The 17,030-nt window shown below is 46.3% G+C and overlaps 1 protein-coding gene and 1 long non-coding RNA gene across 5 annotated transcripts in view; one reads left to right on the forward strand and one right to left on the reverse strand.

The window, feature by feature from the left end:
• Positions 1 to 16,691, reverse strand: gas2l3 (growth arrest-specific 2 like 3). 2 transcript variants are annotated; one of them, XM_064342271.1, is made up of 10 exons: positions 16,467 to 16,691; positions 10,735 to 10,852; positions 9,648 to 9,703; positions 7,815 to 8,001; positions 7,062 to 7,183; positions 5,641 to 5,782; positions 5,371 to 5,434; positions 5,018 to 5,156; positions 3,996 to 4,103; positions 1 to 2,863 (listed from the first exon to the last, which is right to left on the reverse strand). In XM_064342271.1, the coding sequence occupies exons 3-10, from the start codon at positions 9,669 to 9,671 to the stop codon at positions 1,391 to 1,393; spliced, it is 2,259 nt and encodes a 752-aa protein (XP_064198341.1). In that variant the 5' UTR covers positions 9,672 to 9,703; positions 10,735 to 10,852; positions 16,467 to 16,691; the 3' UTR covers positions 1 to 1,390. The 2 variants fall into 2 exon arrangements, with proteins under 2 accessions (XP_064198341.1, XP_064198340.1); XM_064342270.1 differs by lacking the exon at positions 10,735 to 10,852 and having other exon boundaries at positions 16,467 to 16,690.
• Positions 14,596 to 17,030, forward strand: part of LOC135258742 (uncharacterized) — a 15,826-nt gene continuing 13,391 nt past the window's right edge. For all 3 annotated transcript variants that reach the window (XR_010331080.1, XR_010331082.1, XR_010331081.1), the window contains exons 1-2: positions 14,596 to 15,300; positions 16,573 to 16,692. This is a non-coding gene — a long non-coding RNA (uncharacterized LOC135258742). The remainder of the gene's footprint in view (positions 15,301 to 16,572; positions 16,693 to 17,030) is intronic.

Below are 17,030 nucleotides of genomic sequence, written 5' to 3' on the forward strand. Positions count from 1 at the left end.
TCAATGTTGATTATAATTTTATTTAAAGAAGTACGGACACTGTACATCACCAAGGACGTTCTAATCATGACGCAAACTGAAATGTTTCAAGGTTTGCATAAAGTGCTGAAAAAAAAGCAAAAACAATCTGACAGGTCAAATAAATCAAGTGCACGACAAACATGGACAGTAAGTAAAAGACGGAGAACAAACACAGAAAACATGTACAAATACACCATACGCTGAGCAGACATAACAGACAAAACAGTTACATACGACCCATTGTTTGCGTTATTCTTAACACTGCATCTATACAAACATACTGGACAGTTATCAGTAGTGTTTAAAGATCCTCTTAAGTTTAACTGACCATAAAAACCCCAAGAGCCTTAGACTAACGTCCTCCTAAATCTTAGCAAACTGGTATCTAATACAAATTTCCATACAAACATTTTATGAAACATTCTAAAGCCAGTTTTCTAATTGTAAGGCACAGCGTTGACACCTTCTAATTTGTGCAAAGTCCATCCCTTTAAAGCACCATTGCTACAGAAATGCTGTCTTGACCCTATCCCTATCTACAGAGTAAGCCAAAAAAAGGAAATAAACACAAACATTTATAAAGATAAAGGCTAAGCAGAAAGCCAAAAAAAAAACACTGTGCTTTGCTAAATGGAATGTTCCAGTTAATTTACAATCAATGTCAAAGACTTTGGTTGCAGTCACTGTATTACTGTATTAAAAAAAACACTATTCCAGAGCAAAACTGTTACTGTCCCGAGCAAAATGTTTTTTTATGATGCTAAACGGTGCTCACGTGTCATACATTCATAAAGGCAGCAAGACGTGAAAACCAAGTCATTAGCAACAGGAGACACAAACAAGCCCTGTTCAGACGAGACTTATGTGGTGCCATACTTTTCTGTGACCTGACCGTTTCTGTCACATGAAGGGAGAACACATGACGTTTGCACCATTAGTGGAAACATCAACCATCATTTTGACCTACATGAAACAGCACTTAAAAACAAAAATAAAATGATAAATTAAATTTTAAAAAGTCATTTAAAAGCACACAAACCAAAATCTCACGATGGAGCACGGCACTTAAGTTTGTTAGAATTCTGAATATTAGTCGGAGGAAAAACGTGCGTGCAAATCAATAAAAGACGTCTTCACATAAGAATGCTGGTCGTGTCATTCAAGTGCTTTTTATCTTTGTTTCATTATGTTCAACTTCTTGCTGGTTTAAGTACATAATTCATTTGAAAAATCAGATGTAGATGCATGTAATGAGTCACACTAAAAAGAATTTCACACGTTTCTGAGGAGACTGAATTTTAAGCCACTAAAACCCTTTAGACCCATAATACCCCGCTAGACGTAATTTTTTTTAGCTCTGTCCAAAAACTTAACTTTTTTGCTTCTTTTTGCAGTTCATTTCAAAGTAAGTGTCCTGTTTTTTCTTTGCCTCCGGGTTCCTCTTAGAGCGGGATGAGCTGTTGCTGGACGAGAGGGCGGGCTTTGCACTGGGGGCAGGACTAGCACTGGGGGCAGGATTTGCTCTGGGGGCGGGACTAGCTCTGGGGGCGGGCTTTGCGCTGGGGGCAGGATTTGCTCTGGGGGCGGGACTAGCTCTGGGGGCGGGACTAGCTCTGGGAGCGGGCTTTGCGCTGGGGGCAGGACTAGTTTTGGGGGCGGGCGCTCGGTCGGCTGGGCACAGAGCCCTGGCTGGTTTCGGCGAGCTTGTGACCGTGGCTGCGGGGCGGGACAGGGGCGGTCCTCTTAGCCCCGCCTTCGCTGCCATTTCAGCTGTCCTCTGGACCCATCTGACGGTGGGCGTGGCCCTGGGGGCAGAGCCAGGGGTAGTGTTCGAGGTTTTCGTGGTTTTGCAACTGGATGCAGCAGGGAGGGAGTCCTGGCGGGGGGGAGGGAGTCCTGGTGGGGGGTCCTTGCGCCTGGGGCGGTCGGAGCATTTGGGCAGCGGGCTCCGAGTTCGGGAGGAGAGAGTCTGTCCTCCAGTGGGGGCGGAACAGCCGGGTCTGCTTGAAGGGGGCACTTTAGTGGTGGGGGGCACTTTCCGGGCTTTCTGGGCGTCCAGCTGACATTGTGAGGGGGGCACCTGGGGACGCCTGCGGGATAACTGGGTTTGGGAGGGGGCAGCCGCCTGCCTGTCTGTCCCCTTTCCTAGGACCCTCTGGCGAGAGGGAGGAGGGGCTCTGGCTGAGTGGGCGGAGCATGAGGAAGCTGTTCTTGTGGGGGTGGGCAGCGGGGCAGAGGGGGGTATTTGTGTTGTGGGGGTGGTAGAAGGCTTGGGGTACTTACAGGACGGTTCAGAGGACACCGGGCTGCTGGCTGGGGATGGGGCCCCACGCGCAGAGGCCTTGAGCCGGAACGGGGCGGGGGGGCTTGTCAGGGGCGAGGGGGGCGGCCTACGCTGGGCAGCTCCTGTCTTTTTAAGGGCAGGGGGGCCCAGGGGCTGGCACCTCTTTGCAGAACTGTCCTGTGAGGACGCGGGACGGGGGGGCAAGTGCAGGGTCTTTTTGGGGTCAGCTCTGTTTTTTGGGAGGGTGGGAGTGGCGGGGGAAGGGGAGGGGGCGTGTCCTCGGAGAGCGGGGGCGGGCGATGGGACGGCGGGTTTGGCAGAGAAGGCGGGCAGGTCCACGGCTGAGAGGGGGTCCATGGCCGGGGGGTGGGGGGCGGGGGCAGCCGAGGACGCGACGGCGCCCGTGGCGGGGCTGGGCGGAACCTTCTGGAAGGAGAGGATCTTCTGCTCCAGCGTGGTGAACTGCAGCACGCGGCCGGGGTCATACTTCAGCAGGAAGCCCTGCAGCGTGTCCCAGCCCCCTCCCACACGCACCATCACATGCTTCCCATGCAGCATCTGCACAGAGGCAGAGAGAGAGGGGGAGAGAGAGAGAGAGACAGCAAAACCACTACATCAACACCATCTGAGCAGACACAGAGCCCAGCTGGGCGAAAGGACCTAAATAAAACCAGATTAAATAACCACGTCTGCACTCTCGCTCTATTAACACAGTCTCCTCAGTCCTGTGAATCCAACAGCTGTTAGATACGCTTGTGCATGCTCCAGTCCTCACACAGACTCCTAACACCTGCACGCTTCAAGCGTAATTCTCAGATTCGCTGAAACTTGATTTTACACTGAAATGCTTCTTAATGAATAAATAACTAAATTAATTTTAAAAAGGAGATCAAGATAAAGGTAAGCTTTATGCCAGGCATATTTGTTTTATATTACTACCACCATAACAACAAGCAAGTGATATCATACGGGGTGATTGTTCCCATTTAAATGCGTAGCTGCTAAGCAAACAATGCAAAAGCAATGGCGCAGTGGTGGAGGGCACACAAATGCACACAGGCCCCAGCCTGTAAAACAATTACACACACTTAGACATTTTAATCCCATCTACCGCCTGCACCCGCAAGTACTTTGTTTACGTGTGTCCAGCGCTGTGAGGAAACAGAGAAAGGTGTGATGTAATCCAGCCTTTCGCCAGGTCAGAAAGCGCATTAGCTCAATATTTACCCAGAGAGCATAGCGGCGCTGGTCTGATGCTATCCCATTCTCACAGAGAACAGAACACAAAGCTAGAGGTCCCTTGAAAGGCTACATTAAAGTAATGAATAATTTAACTATTAATGCAAAATTAGAACTACTGTCTTATTAGAAGCATACCAAGAAAAAAGGAACTTTTATCCATATTACACTGATACACATACGCTACATTTGAAATACTAATTTCTTTATGAAGATGGCAAACATATGGTCAAATTATTTATAAATAAAAAGCGTGATATTCCAAAATAAAAATATGGAACATTCGAGCATGCACGCACACGCGCACACACACAGACACAAAAACAAGCACACATACACGGAGTAGTTGCAGATCTTACCCTTACGAAGATTATCTTGCACAGATGCACAAATACACACACACACGCACACACACACACACGCACACACACACAGTGGTTGCAGATCTTACCCTTATGAAGAGGATCTTGTCCCCGAGTCTGTAGCGACCCTCTGACAGGTACTCTATGGACAGCCTGTTATCGCAGTTACAGGGAGGGTCTTGGGCCATATCCTGAACCTGCCAAGGTAAAGACACACCTCACACTCCAACCCAAACCTCACACTATAACCCAAACCTCACACTCCAACCCACACCTCACACTATAACCCAAACCTCACACTCCAACCCAAACCTTACACTCCAACCCAAACCCCAGTCTTTGTGCAGCCACTATATGTTCCTTTACATATTCACTATTTGCAAATACCCCACAAAATAGAAAACATCGAAAAACTTTTTTTTTTTGCACTCAGGGTGCCAGGTCACGTTTATAAATCTTCATTTCTTCTCGCACAGAAAGGGGGGGGTATCAGAAGGCAGTTCTTTCTTCTTTATAAACATTGTTTTATATAATGTAGTTGTCAATGAGTGATGTCAAAGAGTGCAGAGACTCTTGGGACGTGTCATATCCTGTTTTGACACAGTGCTAGATGCTCTTAAGAGCAGGAAAATGCCAAGCTTACACAAATGAATGGCCTGTTCTCCTCGACAAATCTTCTTACATTCTCAATATACTTATATAACAAATAAATAACAGAGCTTCTCACCCAAATGACTGAGGTTTAGAGAGTTTAAGGGAATCCGTTGCACAACACTGGACAGCTAAAAGCTCTGCCTCTGTCCTAATTACGTGTGTTTGGCTGGCCAGCAGCCAGGATTCAGGAGGGTTATGGAGGATTACTGACCACTGTAGGCCAAACTCATTCTGATGCAAGAGTTACTCAAGTCTGTGGAAATTTGGCAGGATTTTAACTCAGGATGATCTTCTGGCTTGAACTCAATTCAAGCAGTGTGTGGTGTGAGTGTGTGTGTGTCGGGTGTGTGCGTGTGGTGTGTGTGAGATGGTGAGTGTGCGAGGTGTGGGAGTGTGAGGGGTGTGTGTGTGTGTGAGTGAGTGAGTGAGTGAGAGTGTGTGTGTGTGGTGCACATACCGCCTGGTACAGGCCTCCATGCTGGCAGCACACAGTGAAGGTCTTCACAGCTGGAGCAGGGCTGCTGGACAGCAGGCGAGACTCCTCCAGCTCAATCTCCTTCTCCAGCTTCACCAGGGCAGGAGGCTCCACCCCAAACCTGAACACAGAGAATTAACACTGCGTCTGAACACTGAGAATTAACACTGCGTCTGAACACTGAGAATTAACACTGCGTCTGAACACTGAGAATTAACACTGCGTCTGAACACTGAGAATTAACACTGCATCTGAACACTGAGGATTAACATTGCACCTGGACTCAAAATTTAACTATCATTTTCATATTGCATCTGAATATGAGCAGCACTCACTTGGATACAATCCTCCCGATCTCCAGCAAGCAGAGGCACACCTGTCTGGGCTCCTTATGCAACACTGAGGAGAGAATCATCAAATAAAATAAAATTACATAATAATACTACTGCCCCCTCCCAACGCTGCCAGCACCCTCCCAAGCAACCAGCAAATCCTGCATTCCATTCCTCATTTCCGCAGAGTTTCACAACGTCCACGTTGCGCACATCGATAGCTGTGAGGCGCGACACACACATGGGGTGGGAGGGGGGATCCTGAACCATTACCCAAACCCTCCGACTCGAACAGGAAGGTCTCGTCGATGCCTAGCCGCTGGCACCAGCGCAGGAAGTTGGCGGTGTTGTCCCGGGCGAAGAACGAGCCGGGGGAGGCGTCTTTCCTGCACGCGACGCGCTTCATCGGGAAACACTGCAGGGAGGAAGGACACAATCATCATCATCATCATCTTAATAACAATAATACAGCTTCATCGGGAAACACTGCAGGGAGGATAACCCAATAATCATCATCATCACCATCATTATCATCATCATCATCATAATCATAATAATAATAATAATAATAATACAGCTTCATTTTTCCTGCAGGAGACACTGCAGGAAAAAGAACAGAGCTGAGGGAGGATAGACCCAATAATAATCATAATAAGCATAACAATAATAATCACATAATAGCTTCAATACAATTACAGCAGAATAGAGTGTTTTACAACAGAAGTCAGACAGTATTCAACAAAAATATATTTATATATTTTATATATTAATATATTTTTAAAAGATTAAATAAATTAATTAAAGGAATACAATCATTAAAATCTCATTGTGAGATGCATTCAGTGCTTTGATCCTTTAGAATAATTTCAGGTAACTTAAAACAGCCTGAACTTGCATTTATATTGTCCATTTATATTTCAGGAAATGTACTGATAGAGCTCAGATACCTCACTCCAGCACATAATAACAGCGCCCCCTACTGAACAAACCGAATGTAAACTGCCACTCTCGGAGAAGCACCTGACACACTCCAGCCCTCTGACGAGCTGGTAGGAGTGGCCTGTGCACTCAATTTGCAAACAGTGCAGCACGATACAGGCTGTCGGAGGCACGACACTTCAGTGCTGGGGGGGAAGAACATTTTTGAAAAACAGCACCTCACTGCTCATTTCTGGTGACTTTTATTAACAAATCCTTATGCAGCCGGCTCACATGCTGTATGACATATTATTCTGTTTCCATTCAAATACTTCAGCTTCTTACGCATACTCTGTTCACTGAGGAGCGGGAGGTGACTCTGAGAGCTGTATCTGAGCCTGCTCGTGACTGGGCTGCCTAGGAGGCTTCTGATTGGTCAGCATCTGCTGTCCATGCAGAGAGAGCATGATCAGTCAGTCTGACTGTGACCATGCAGGCAGAAGTACCGGGAGTAGCGTGAAGAACGGCGTGGTTCACAGATTCACTCCTGCTACGGCACAAATAAGAAGCGCCACAAAAAAGGAACTGATAATTTAATGCCATTATTCTGACTACAACCATAATACCACATGGAACCCCCCCATGCTTAATTTTCCCTTTCTTATAGGGGGTCCCTTGTTTGTTATGAAGAGTCTCGACCTCCGCCCCCCGCCCCCCCCCAGCTGCCACCCAGCCCAGATCACCCCCCGCCCCCCCCCCCGGTGACGCAGACGGACCTCCCAGCGCTCCTCTGGGTGGCAGCTCTGTGCCACCCTCCTCTGCAGCTCTGACGCCAGCTGGCACAGCCTGGCGCCGCTGTCCAGCTCCTCCATGAAGCGCTCGGCCTGCACCTCCTCTCCTGCGGGGGGGGGTCAGACACACGCCTCACACCAAACCCCAAAGCATTCGCCCTCATCCGTGCTCTCTCAATGTCCCAACACAAAATCTTCTGCTGGTGGGAATTCACTGAGAACTATGCTGGTCGGGAAAAAAAAATCTATGTTTTCATTTTTCAGATCACTGAAATAAAATGTGAATGTGCCCAAGGGTGATGAAACCCAATCAGGTGCTAAAGAAAGACACTTAACCCTAACCCTAACTACTGCATGGTCCTGGCCTGGGGGTTTAGTCGAGATATAGCCCTCATTATAGCCCCGGACTAGGACTCGGGAGCAGAGGGTCATGGGTTTGAATCCCAGCAGATATACCACTCATACAGGCACTCCAAACTTCACCCATCTCCTTTAAGGACCAAAAGCAGAACACAATGCCTTCACAGTCACCAGGGATAAGAACACTGCAATACGGCAGACCGCAGTGTTTCAAATCGGATAAATGAAGGCGGCAAATCTTAAAAGGCATAAAAGCTTCTGTGGGCGCTTGGCCAAAATAATAATTAAACCGTCTCAGTATTTTAACACTGCAGGGACACATCAGGGTAATATTTCAGGGTAACAGGCGCCATCAGATTGATAAAACAACAGATTTACCCAGAATGCCCGTCAGCCATATTGCCAGGTCTTCCTGCATGGGTACCAGCGAAGCCTCGTGGCGCACGGACAGCCATTGGTCGTACTGGAAGACATCGGCCAATCCGGGGCCATGACGCAGCGTCAGGGGACTGTGTGGACTGCGCGGACTCAGGACAGGGGCATCAAACTTCTCCCCGAACCACACCTGCACAGAGCAAGAGGGAGTAGCATTACATTACATTACAGGCATCATTACACTACATTACATTACAGGCATTTAGCAGACGATTGTATTCAGAGCAACTTAAACAACCGTTACATTAAACATCCAGGAGAGCACAAACACAAAAAAGACAATCACGGATCCGACAAATTTTTGTGTTTACAGGCATTTAATTTCAGCCTCCCAAAATGAATCAACGACAGGCTGGACCCATAAGACCAAATTGCTGAGATAAGCACTTTGCTGACTTGGAAAGCAAGGAAAGGACTGACAGTGTAGCGTGGGCAGAACAGACCCCACTGGGGTGTGCGGGTTTTACTCCTAAGGAGGGTCTGCATCAGCGTTCCCCATGATCCGCTTGCTAGATGTCCCGGGGGTTTCACCAGTCCTTGGGCAGAGATGTATTATTTATTTACCTTTACTAATACAGGGTAGGTTTACTGAACTCCTTTACAGCTGTGCCCGGTTAGCGCCCCCCAGTTACCCTGACCTGCATGTCTTTCTGCATTGAGGGAGGAAACCGGAGCACCCGGAGGAGACCCACGCAAAAACACGGAGGGAACACGCAAATTCCATGCAGAGAGGATCCAGCTGGGCGGGATTCAAACCGGCAACCTCCTCTTAGCGAGGAGAGGCGTAAAACCCGCCACCCGCTGCAACATGCGCTGAGTTTAAAACCCTGCAGAGCTGTGAATGGAACAGCTCCCCCATATTTCCAGTCAATATTCTAACCTGTCACCCCCGGTCCTGGCTCTGTAGTGCTGAGAAGACTGGCCCTTCCCTCCCTGTGTGGCCCGTTCTCCCAGTCACAAAGCCCGTACAGACTGGGCCCACAGTGATGGGGCAAACTTTCCAAAGTCAACAGGACAGCAAAGACATCTCCTGACCCAAACTGAAAACTCACCTCTTCACACTGCACCTTGGTTCCCCTCCCGTCCCATCTCGTCCTGTCCCCACCCCAAATCAATTCAACCATTTTTACCACTTCAGGTTATAAATTGGTGCATAACATTTTTATGATTTTATGTTTGGCCTGTCACAGAAGTAGTCTGTATGCATTTAGAATGTGTGCTCTTGGCTCTGGGTTAGCGTAGCTACTGACTCTCTGGTGTGGGAACGCCGTCTGGTACTACAGCTCATTAACCTGGTGAACGCACTACTGTTTCTCCCGTACTGTAAGTCACCCTGGATAACAGCATCTGCTAAATTAAATTAATGTAATGTGGTAAAGACAGACAGTGACTACTCTCATGAATCATTCTGAGCCGAAGCCACCTCACACGCAACATCTAAAACCTGCTTTTCCCGCTGACGTCCTGCTGTCATCCCCATTCTGGTTCAGCATTTGGCTGAAGAGCTAATCGAGTTCCATCAACTTCACTTCACACAGAAACACAGGAATCATAGAAATGCCTCAGCCCTTACTGCAGCAGCGCGGTAATGCCGTGAGCTATCCGGGAGTGTGCCTCATTACGCACCAGCACCCCCTGCTGGTCGATTGCGGTTTGACTGCTTGGCTGCATTTGAAGCACATTGTCAAGATCCCATTTTGTGCAGATATTGCGCCATTATCTGCAGCCCGTTCTCATATTCCCGGGCCTATTGTTGAAGGTAAATGACGAACGTACCTGGAGTCCCCCCTGAACGGCCATATCTGCTTTCAGGAGTGAATCAGCTCTTTGTTCTGCAGGGAAACCGAGGTGGAGGTGTCAGAGCTGCATTTGTTCTTCATTCAGAAAAAGATGCCCTTCTTTAAACAAAAAAAAAGAAATGGCTCCCAGGAACTTGTTTTGTGAAAATAAGAGTCTGGGGTTACATGTGTCCTGGGATTGTCCCCGTCCTGAAAAACAAACACAGACTTTTCACCCACCCCTGCAAAACTACGAGGCCACTGATTAACCTGAAACGCTGCACCTAACCACAGCTGAAAACACCATCCACACGAAACGCGAAGAGGTTTCGGTGTGGACTGCAGTGAGCTTGGGTCGGCTGCTGAGGGTTCTAATTATTGGTGCACAGCGAGTATCTGCCTACTCTGTGGAGGAACAGCCTGTGCAACTTACAGGATATGAGGGATTACCTTAAACACACCCCCTCCCTGGGCCCCAAAGACATGCACACAATAGAGGGTTCGTCGGGACGGGGAGGGGGGGGATGGGGGGGGGCGTGCAAGGCCTCCCCAGCCCCTCCCCCAAACTCTCCGGACCACCTGAGCACCCCAGAATCAGTTTACAAACAATACACTGCCTGACAGAATGGAGGTAAAATACATATTCTGAACAGCAATATTACCATCATTTATTTTCCCCAAATAATCTGTGTATATGTGCCTATACACACAATATGCATATTCTGTAATTCTACAGACAATAGGCCTAGATAATTCCGTAATTGAAATATTGTGCAAATGTGTATGCAAGTGCAGCTCACTATTAATCCATTAATAAATAAAACAACTCAAATTTCCCCCGGCACCAAATGAACTAATGTGGTTGCTCAGATATCACAGGGTGTAAAAATGACAGAAAAACTCTTGTCAGTATATTTAGCTGCAGCGTAGATTTCAAATAATTCTTCTCAGTAGGCTATTAGTCACTGTATAGATGAGCATGAAATAACAGTATTTCTACCACACAACAACAACAATAACAACAACAACAACAACAACAATACTAAAATCCTACCGCAGATAAACAGCCGTGAAGGCAAACTTACCTCATCACAAAACACAAAACATGTGAAGGAAAGAATACGTCCAGGCCTAATCATTAACGCTCTCCCGTAGACACAGACTTCCCCGGTCTTTGTGGAGTCTCGCTACTGTCCCGTCTGCCTGAAATGCCAAAGACGCAGGCGTGGGGAGGAGCGGAGGACGATGGGAGACTGCGCGTGGGGCGCCTCGATTAATAAAGTGATTCCGCCGCGGTCACTACAAAACCCATCTTGTCCGGACGGGTCCCGCACAATGCTCCCATTGTTCCAAACATCATGCGCTCCTAGAAAGCTCTGCTAAAAACAAGAGCTCCATTCGGCGCAAAAGTCGTCGGGTGTACTCTGCTCCATCCATCTGCAACAAGACTCGAGTTTCAAAGTGGGCTAAAATGCCAGCCTGAGTTTTGCGAGTAGGAAAAATGACGAAATTGAGTGGGAGGACAACTCTGGACAAAGGGGGGGCTCATTTCAAGAATTTCTCAGCATCTGCAGCCAGAGCGAGACACTGAAAACCGCGATTCAGGAAGAATAATGTGCCACTGTGGGTGTACAGGAGTCCGGACATTTCTGCAAATGTCAAACACAAGGCGGATGAATGGGCGGAAACACGCAAAACAAAGCCTGCCTTATGGATGCGAGTCCCTCGTGCACTTTGACCAAAGGAGCACGGTCGCATACAACAAAAATCCGAGACGGAAAAAACGCGGCACTTATTTACAGTGACATTTCATCAGCGGGCACCCGCGAATTCAAGACGTGACTTTCCAACTGCCGCCTACTGCACAGTAGTAAAGATGTGGAAAGGACCGTACGGCCGGCTGTCCAGCGAAAATTGGGTGTCGTTAAGCACGATGTTATAATTTGTGAGGTAGATTAGCATTTCAAAAGCGAACCCCGGAGAGTGCTGAAACATACTAAATAAAGGTGATGGAGGCGTTTGTGGTACAACATATCCACTGATCGGCCGTTATAAGTCAAAGGTTAAAGCTAGTGGCAAATTTATTCGTTTATTCATTCGTAAACAAAAACGGAGTGTAGCCTACTGAACAGTCCTGTCGATTTCAGCAATTGGTGCAAACTTGAATGGACTATATGTAATACTTTTTCAGAATATTTAACATAATTAGGAATGAAGTAACACCTTCAATCAACCTCAGTTTGGTTTACCTTTGAATTTTGACCGATTTAAGTCACAATCAGAATAATAATAATAATAATAATAAATGTATTTAGACGGTGTTTTTCATGATTCAATGCACTTTTAATGGAGAAGAGAAATCATCTCAGCCATCACCAATGTATACATGCACAAGGGTGAATCATTTCTAACTTGGAGAATTTTCCAGAGTACACATCATCGCTGGAATTAATGAGAAACACTCAGCACCCTTGCTCAAACGGAAGGACAGAACAGTGTTGGCATTGGACAGAATGGCCCCGGACGCGTTTGCAGCAGCAAACTTCCGAAAGGCTCCCCAAGAACTCCCTTGCGCGGTCCAATCCCCTGAAAGCACACGGTCGCCCCACCGGCCATGTGGATTCGTACACACTGATCCCTTAAGAGGATCAGGTCCACTCCCAGCTGCCCCGGCTCCTTATCCACCTGCACTGCCTGCTGCACACGTGTTCTGAGTGTGGGGGCTAGGGTATGTGGGACATTAAACACCACCCCCCGGCCCCCATGTCCCATAGGAAACCTATGGGGGGGAGGGGGGGTCCTACTCCATTCAGTTTTTTTTCTTCTTTCTTGCAGGTCTTAATTCCCCCCCCAAACCAAATGCTTAATTGGATTTCCCAGTTCATCTGCTCTGGATCCTCAGATGGAGAAACACAGGGTTGGAGGTGCAGGGTTGACCAGGAAAGGTCTGGCCTGTCTGAACTCTTAGCGAACGTACCGATTCTCTACAACACACACGCATAACGGCACTGCACCCAAATATGCTTAAGGGTTTTTTTTACAACAGGTTTTCATTTAAAAAAAAAAAAAAAAACATAATTCTACAGTTTTGATCTTTCATTAATAATATTTTAAGCAGCATGTGATAATTCTAGTTGGCAAAAAATGACTTTTTTTTTTGCGCAAAGGTGAAATTTGTTATTGTATCTGCAAGGAAGATGCAGTTTCCATGCAAATACTAGGTTACTGCAAACATAACCAACCAGATGTTAAAATTCAGTTTCTGGCTGCTTACAATATTTTAGTATCCAAGATTCTTGTTCGAAGGTGCAATAAAATTAAACTTACGTGTGAACTTTCTAATTAGTCCTGCTATATCATGTATATCATCACTGCTAGGAAGACTGGTAGCCCAATCAGCACCCAGGACCATAACTATCCACTTTATTAATTATGCTAAAAATCTAAACGACCATTACCATCATCAGTATAAATTAACAGGGTTCATACAGATGCTTTGACTTTGAATAAACTACTGGAAAATGCCTGTTGTCCATGGTGCGCAATCAAAGTAATTGTTGGGAGGAAAAATTTTTCAGATTTTGTTACGTAAAATTTGACGAGTCAGAAACGGTTTTCCTTGTCGCGAGAGCGCTAGCTGAGAGCAGGCCTGCCTCTGAGCGTATGCACTTTGGCGGGTGAAGAGGCCAGCTAGGCAGACCGTGGCGTCCGTTGACACAAGTGTCCTGTGTAAACTACCCTGTCTGGCTGCCAGCTGAATGGAAACTGGCTTGGAAATTAGCGTTAACAGCCTGTGGCTACAGCAAGTGGCAACCACACCCAAGAACCACATGCAAGAAGACTAGGGCTGTTTTTCCAAACAATGTTTCCAGATAGCAAAATCACAACAGTTTGCCTGTTGGGGAAAGGAAAGCAGCTTCTTGTATTTGGGATAGCTCCACATTTCCTGTCTCTGATGAAGGAGAAAAAACCAAAGAGGGGCCTGCATGTGTGTGCTCCTTCAGGGAGGAGAAGCCAACTCTACATACACATGAGATTTTGGCACAATGGTCATGTAAAAACAAGATACTTAAGCTCTTTTTTGTGGGACAAGACACCACAGAGCAAATGTATGAGAAGTCTGAAACTGTGTTCAGATATTGGCTTCCACAACCCAGTGCTGCGTCCAATGGATGGCCCCAACATCAACTGGAAGGGCTTCTCGTTCTCAATGAACATACACTAGAGCTCTTGCCCTTTTCCCGAAACTTACATAAGTGAGGCCTGGGCATCGTGTGCATCTCGCCATTATCTCTGACCATCCATCAGAGACAGCTCTGTCAGATCCCAGAACCTCCCACATTCCCAGGGGGTCGAAGACAAGGTCATAGTCCCGGGCTAAAGGAGGGGTCAGTGAGGACAGGCTTAAACCCTCATTATGACCCAGCCGAAGTCCTGATGCGCTGTCCTGATGAAGGCTGAGCCTTTAGACGGGGATTGTTTACGGCACTCTCCCAAACAGGAGCACACCAGTCAAGAATTTTTTTGGTTCAATTTGATTGGTAGTCTATATCCCAAGTGGCTAGAACATCTCTGGAGACATCATTAAGAGAATAAAAATGACCCATTTGCTGTAGTTTCTCGGTGGAACCTCAGGATTCTTAGGATTGGCTGATTCTGGGTTGTGAGCCACGTGCCACTTAGTATTTGACCTCCATTTTTAACAGGGTAATCCCAGATTTCAGACCGCTGCTATTGTGCTCATCCTGAGATGTCAGTCCATATGGCTGCACAGGGTTTGACCATTAAGCTGCCAAATCTAGGCCCGTTCCAGAGAGCTGGACGCTTAATGTGAGGCATCCCTGCCAGATGGTTTTAGTCTGTAGAAAATTGGGCCAATGTTGGGACAGCACTAACACTCACCTCTGCCCCACAAAGTGAAACTTTCAATTGTGCCACTGTACTCAAAGATAGCACTGTCTTTTCCCCCCCTGCATATCATTTGTTAGTTTTGGCAATACATTATTAAAATAAATTATCTATATACTACTTTTTTTCATTTAAATATTGAAATCTTAGAAGTTATATCAGAAAGTAGTCTGAACTAGCCTACATGCAAGCTGACACAATGCAATTTTCTTTTTCTACATTGATGTCATTGACATGAGTGCTTTTCAACGGTGGCACACAAAACAGGGAAGCACCTGCGGTCCTTTCCTGGCCCATGATCTGGCTTCCTCTCACAGGAACAGGCCAAACGCCGGGTACACACTACAGGATGATCGGGGCGATTTTGGGGTGATTCGCCCCCCTTGACAATCTCGGGGGAATCCTAGTTTGAGGCTGCTCTGAACAGATTATCTGCCAGCATTATCATGTTGTGCGAGTCATTTACAGACATAATCTTAACCCTCCCGTTCAGCTCGTGGTCGCCTCGGGTTCAAAACCCTAAGTATCAAACACGTTTGACGTGTACTCCTCGAAATCCTTTAGGAAATCCTGTAGTGTGAGGGGGGCAGCGATGGAATCTCGAAAAGCAACTCGCGATAGCCAATGAGAGCCGAGCTGGGAAGTGGAAGTTGCGCGATTCACAACTAGAGAAACATGGCAGCGAATACGAAGAGGGTGTCTGGGCCAGCTGGACAGGAGAGCTGGAAGACAAGCTATTACAAGTAGGCTATAGCGACAGCATGAATTTAATGCACGCACAACAAGCGCAAACACTGTGTATGACTATCCGCCTTGCTTTGCTCTAAAGTCAGGATGCATCACGCAAATTCCCGAGAACCGGGACTCCCTGGTGCTCCGTCTTATACAAATAGTCTAGTGGGATGACTGAAAGACAAAAACTCCCGTTATGTGTGGAGTCTCCCAAGTTTTCTATATCGGTCGGAATGAGAAAAGTCCTGTAGGACAGAGTGCACCAGACATAGGAATGATTGGAAGAAGGACATTGGTCAGTGGGCCTACATTTAGGTTTGTTTGCCAAAGCAAATTGTTTTAAACCCGCAACAACAAATAATAAATTAGACAAGGAGGACAAACATAGATACATGTTACAAAATATTCTTCTGACAAACAACACTTCTTTCCACTTCTTTATAAATGTTATAAATCTAAATAAAATGATCAGTTATCAAACATAAGGCGTTTAAATAACATTTCAATTAGCTTAATAGTTAATGTCATTTTTAGCAATTGTTTTAAATTACCCTTTCTTCGTCACAGTTGTGTAGTTAGCTTTAACGCATCCTGCACAGACCGAGATTACTTCCTAACATCGGATCCGTTGCTAGAGCTAAAATTTGCCAAAGGCTAAACGATTACAGCGAAGGAAATATCCTTAAATGTTTGTTGTGGTAATCGTTTCTCAAACGGGTCCTGCTACATTATACAATAGCCTATTGCAAGTTATAGTAGCGGCGCTAGAAACATCAACAAAGTAACTGTGGGAACTGAACGAGTCATAAACTAGATTTACAACCACAACCAATACCTTTTTTTTATTTCAGCGTTCAAACGTGACTCAGACTTCCCCGGGTACGATGACTTTTAAGAAACTCCCAAACAAATTCGTAACATTAGGCTACAAGAATGTAGCCGCCTTTGTAAAAGTCTTCCTTCCTAACTTTTACAAAGAAATGAAGCCGAATACTATAACAATAGCAGGCTAACACAGACTCAATGACTCCGTAACTAAGCGTGTCTTAGGCAACCCAGCAACTTGGTTACCATTGCTAACTTCATTAGTAGCTCGATCCCCCTTTCCTTTTTCCTCGTGGCAAAATTAAAAAAACGTTTTTTAAAAAAAAGAATGGTTCAATATATTTGCACTCACCGGCATCGAGAGCTTCTCATATACTGCACTCGTATAAGTTTTATTTTTTCTTTTCCGAAATGCACGTCGGTTTGTGTTTAATGTTTGTTATTCCCCATTTCCCAAGTTGTTCGTTAGCAGTACCATGGAATGTGAAGAGAAGCGCTGTTCGAAAGAGCCAATCAGAAGGACGGAAGCTCGGAACAAAATTCCCACTGGGAGGCACTGGACGCAATCTGATCAGCAGGTGGGAGGAACCGGGGACAATACAATACAATACAATATAATACAATAATAAAAACAGTTCACGATCGCGTCTCCTGGGCCGTGTCCGAATCAGCTCGCTAGCCTACTATTGAGAATACCAGTTGCATGTATAAAACTTGTATACTCAGTAGTATGGTATGGAATTGTGCTGATTCAGAAACGGCCCGGGGCTCACGTGTCAAGGTAGGCTATATCAGATATTGAGCGTCTGGAGTCGTAACTGCTTGTCCGGATTTATTATTATTATTATTATTATTATTATTATTATTATTATTATTATTCCTTCTACCGTGTTTGCAGTTTCAGCAACACCGCTTC

Source organism: Anguilla rostrata, chromosome 7, assembly GCF_018555375.3.
Source record: "Anguilla rostrata isolate EN2019 chromosome 7, ASM1855537v3, whole genome shotgun sequence".
NCBI classification, from domain to species: Eukaryota; Metazoa; Chordata; class Actinopteri; order Anguilliformes; family Anguillidae; genus Anguilla; species Anguilla rostrata.

Bases quoted from the DNA above. Each gene is read 5' to 3' on its own strand.
- gas2l3 (XM_064342271.1), bottom strand. From the start codon at position 9,671: ATGGCCGTTCAGGGGGGACTCCAG. The intron at 5,435-5,640 runs GTAATGGTTCAG...TTCTCTCCTCAG, and splicing joins GTTCGAGTCGGAGGGTTTGG to TGTTGCATAAGGAGCCCAGA. The intron at 5,157-5,370 runs GTGAGTGCTGCT...CTCTGTGTTCAG, and splicing joins ATCGGGAGGATTGTATCCAA to GTTTGGGGTGGAGCCTCCTG.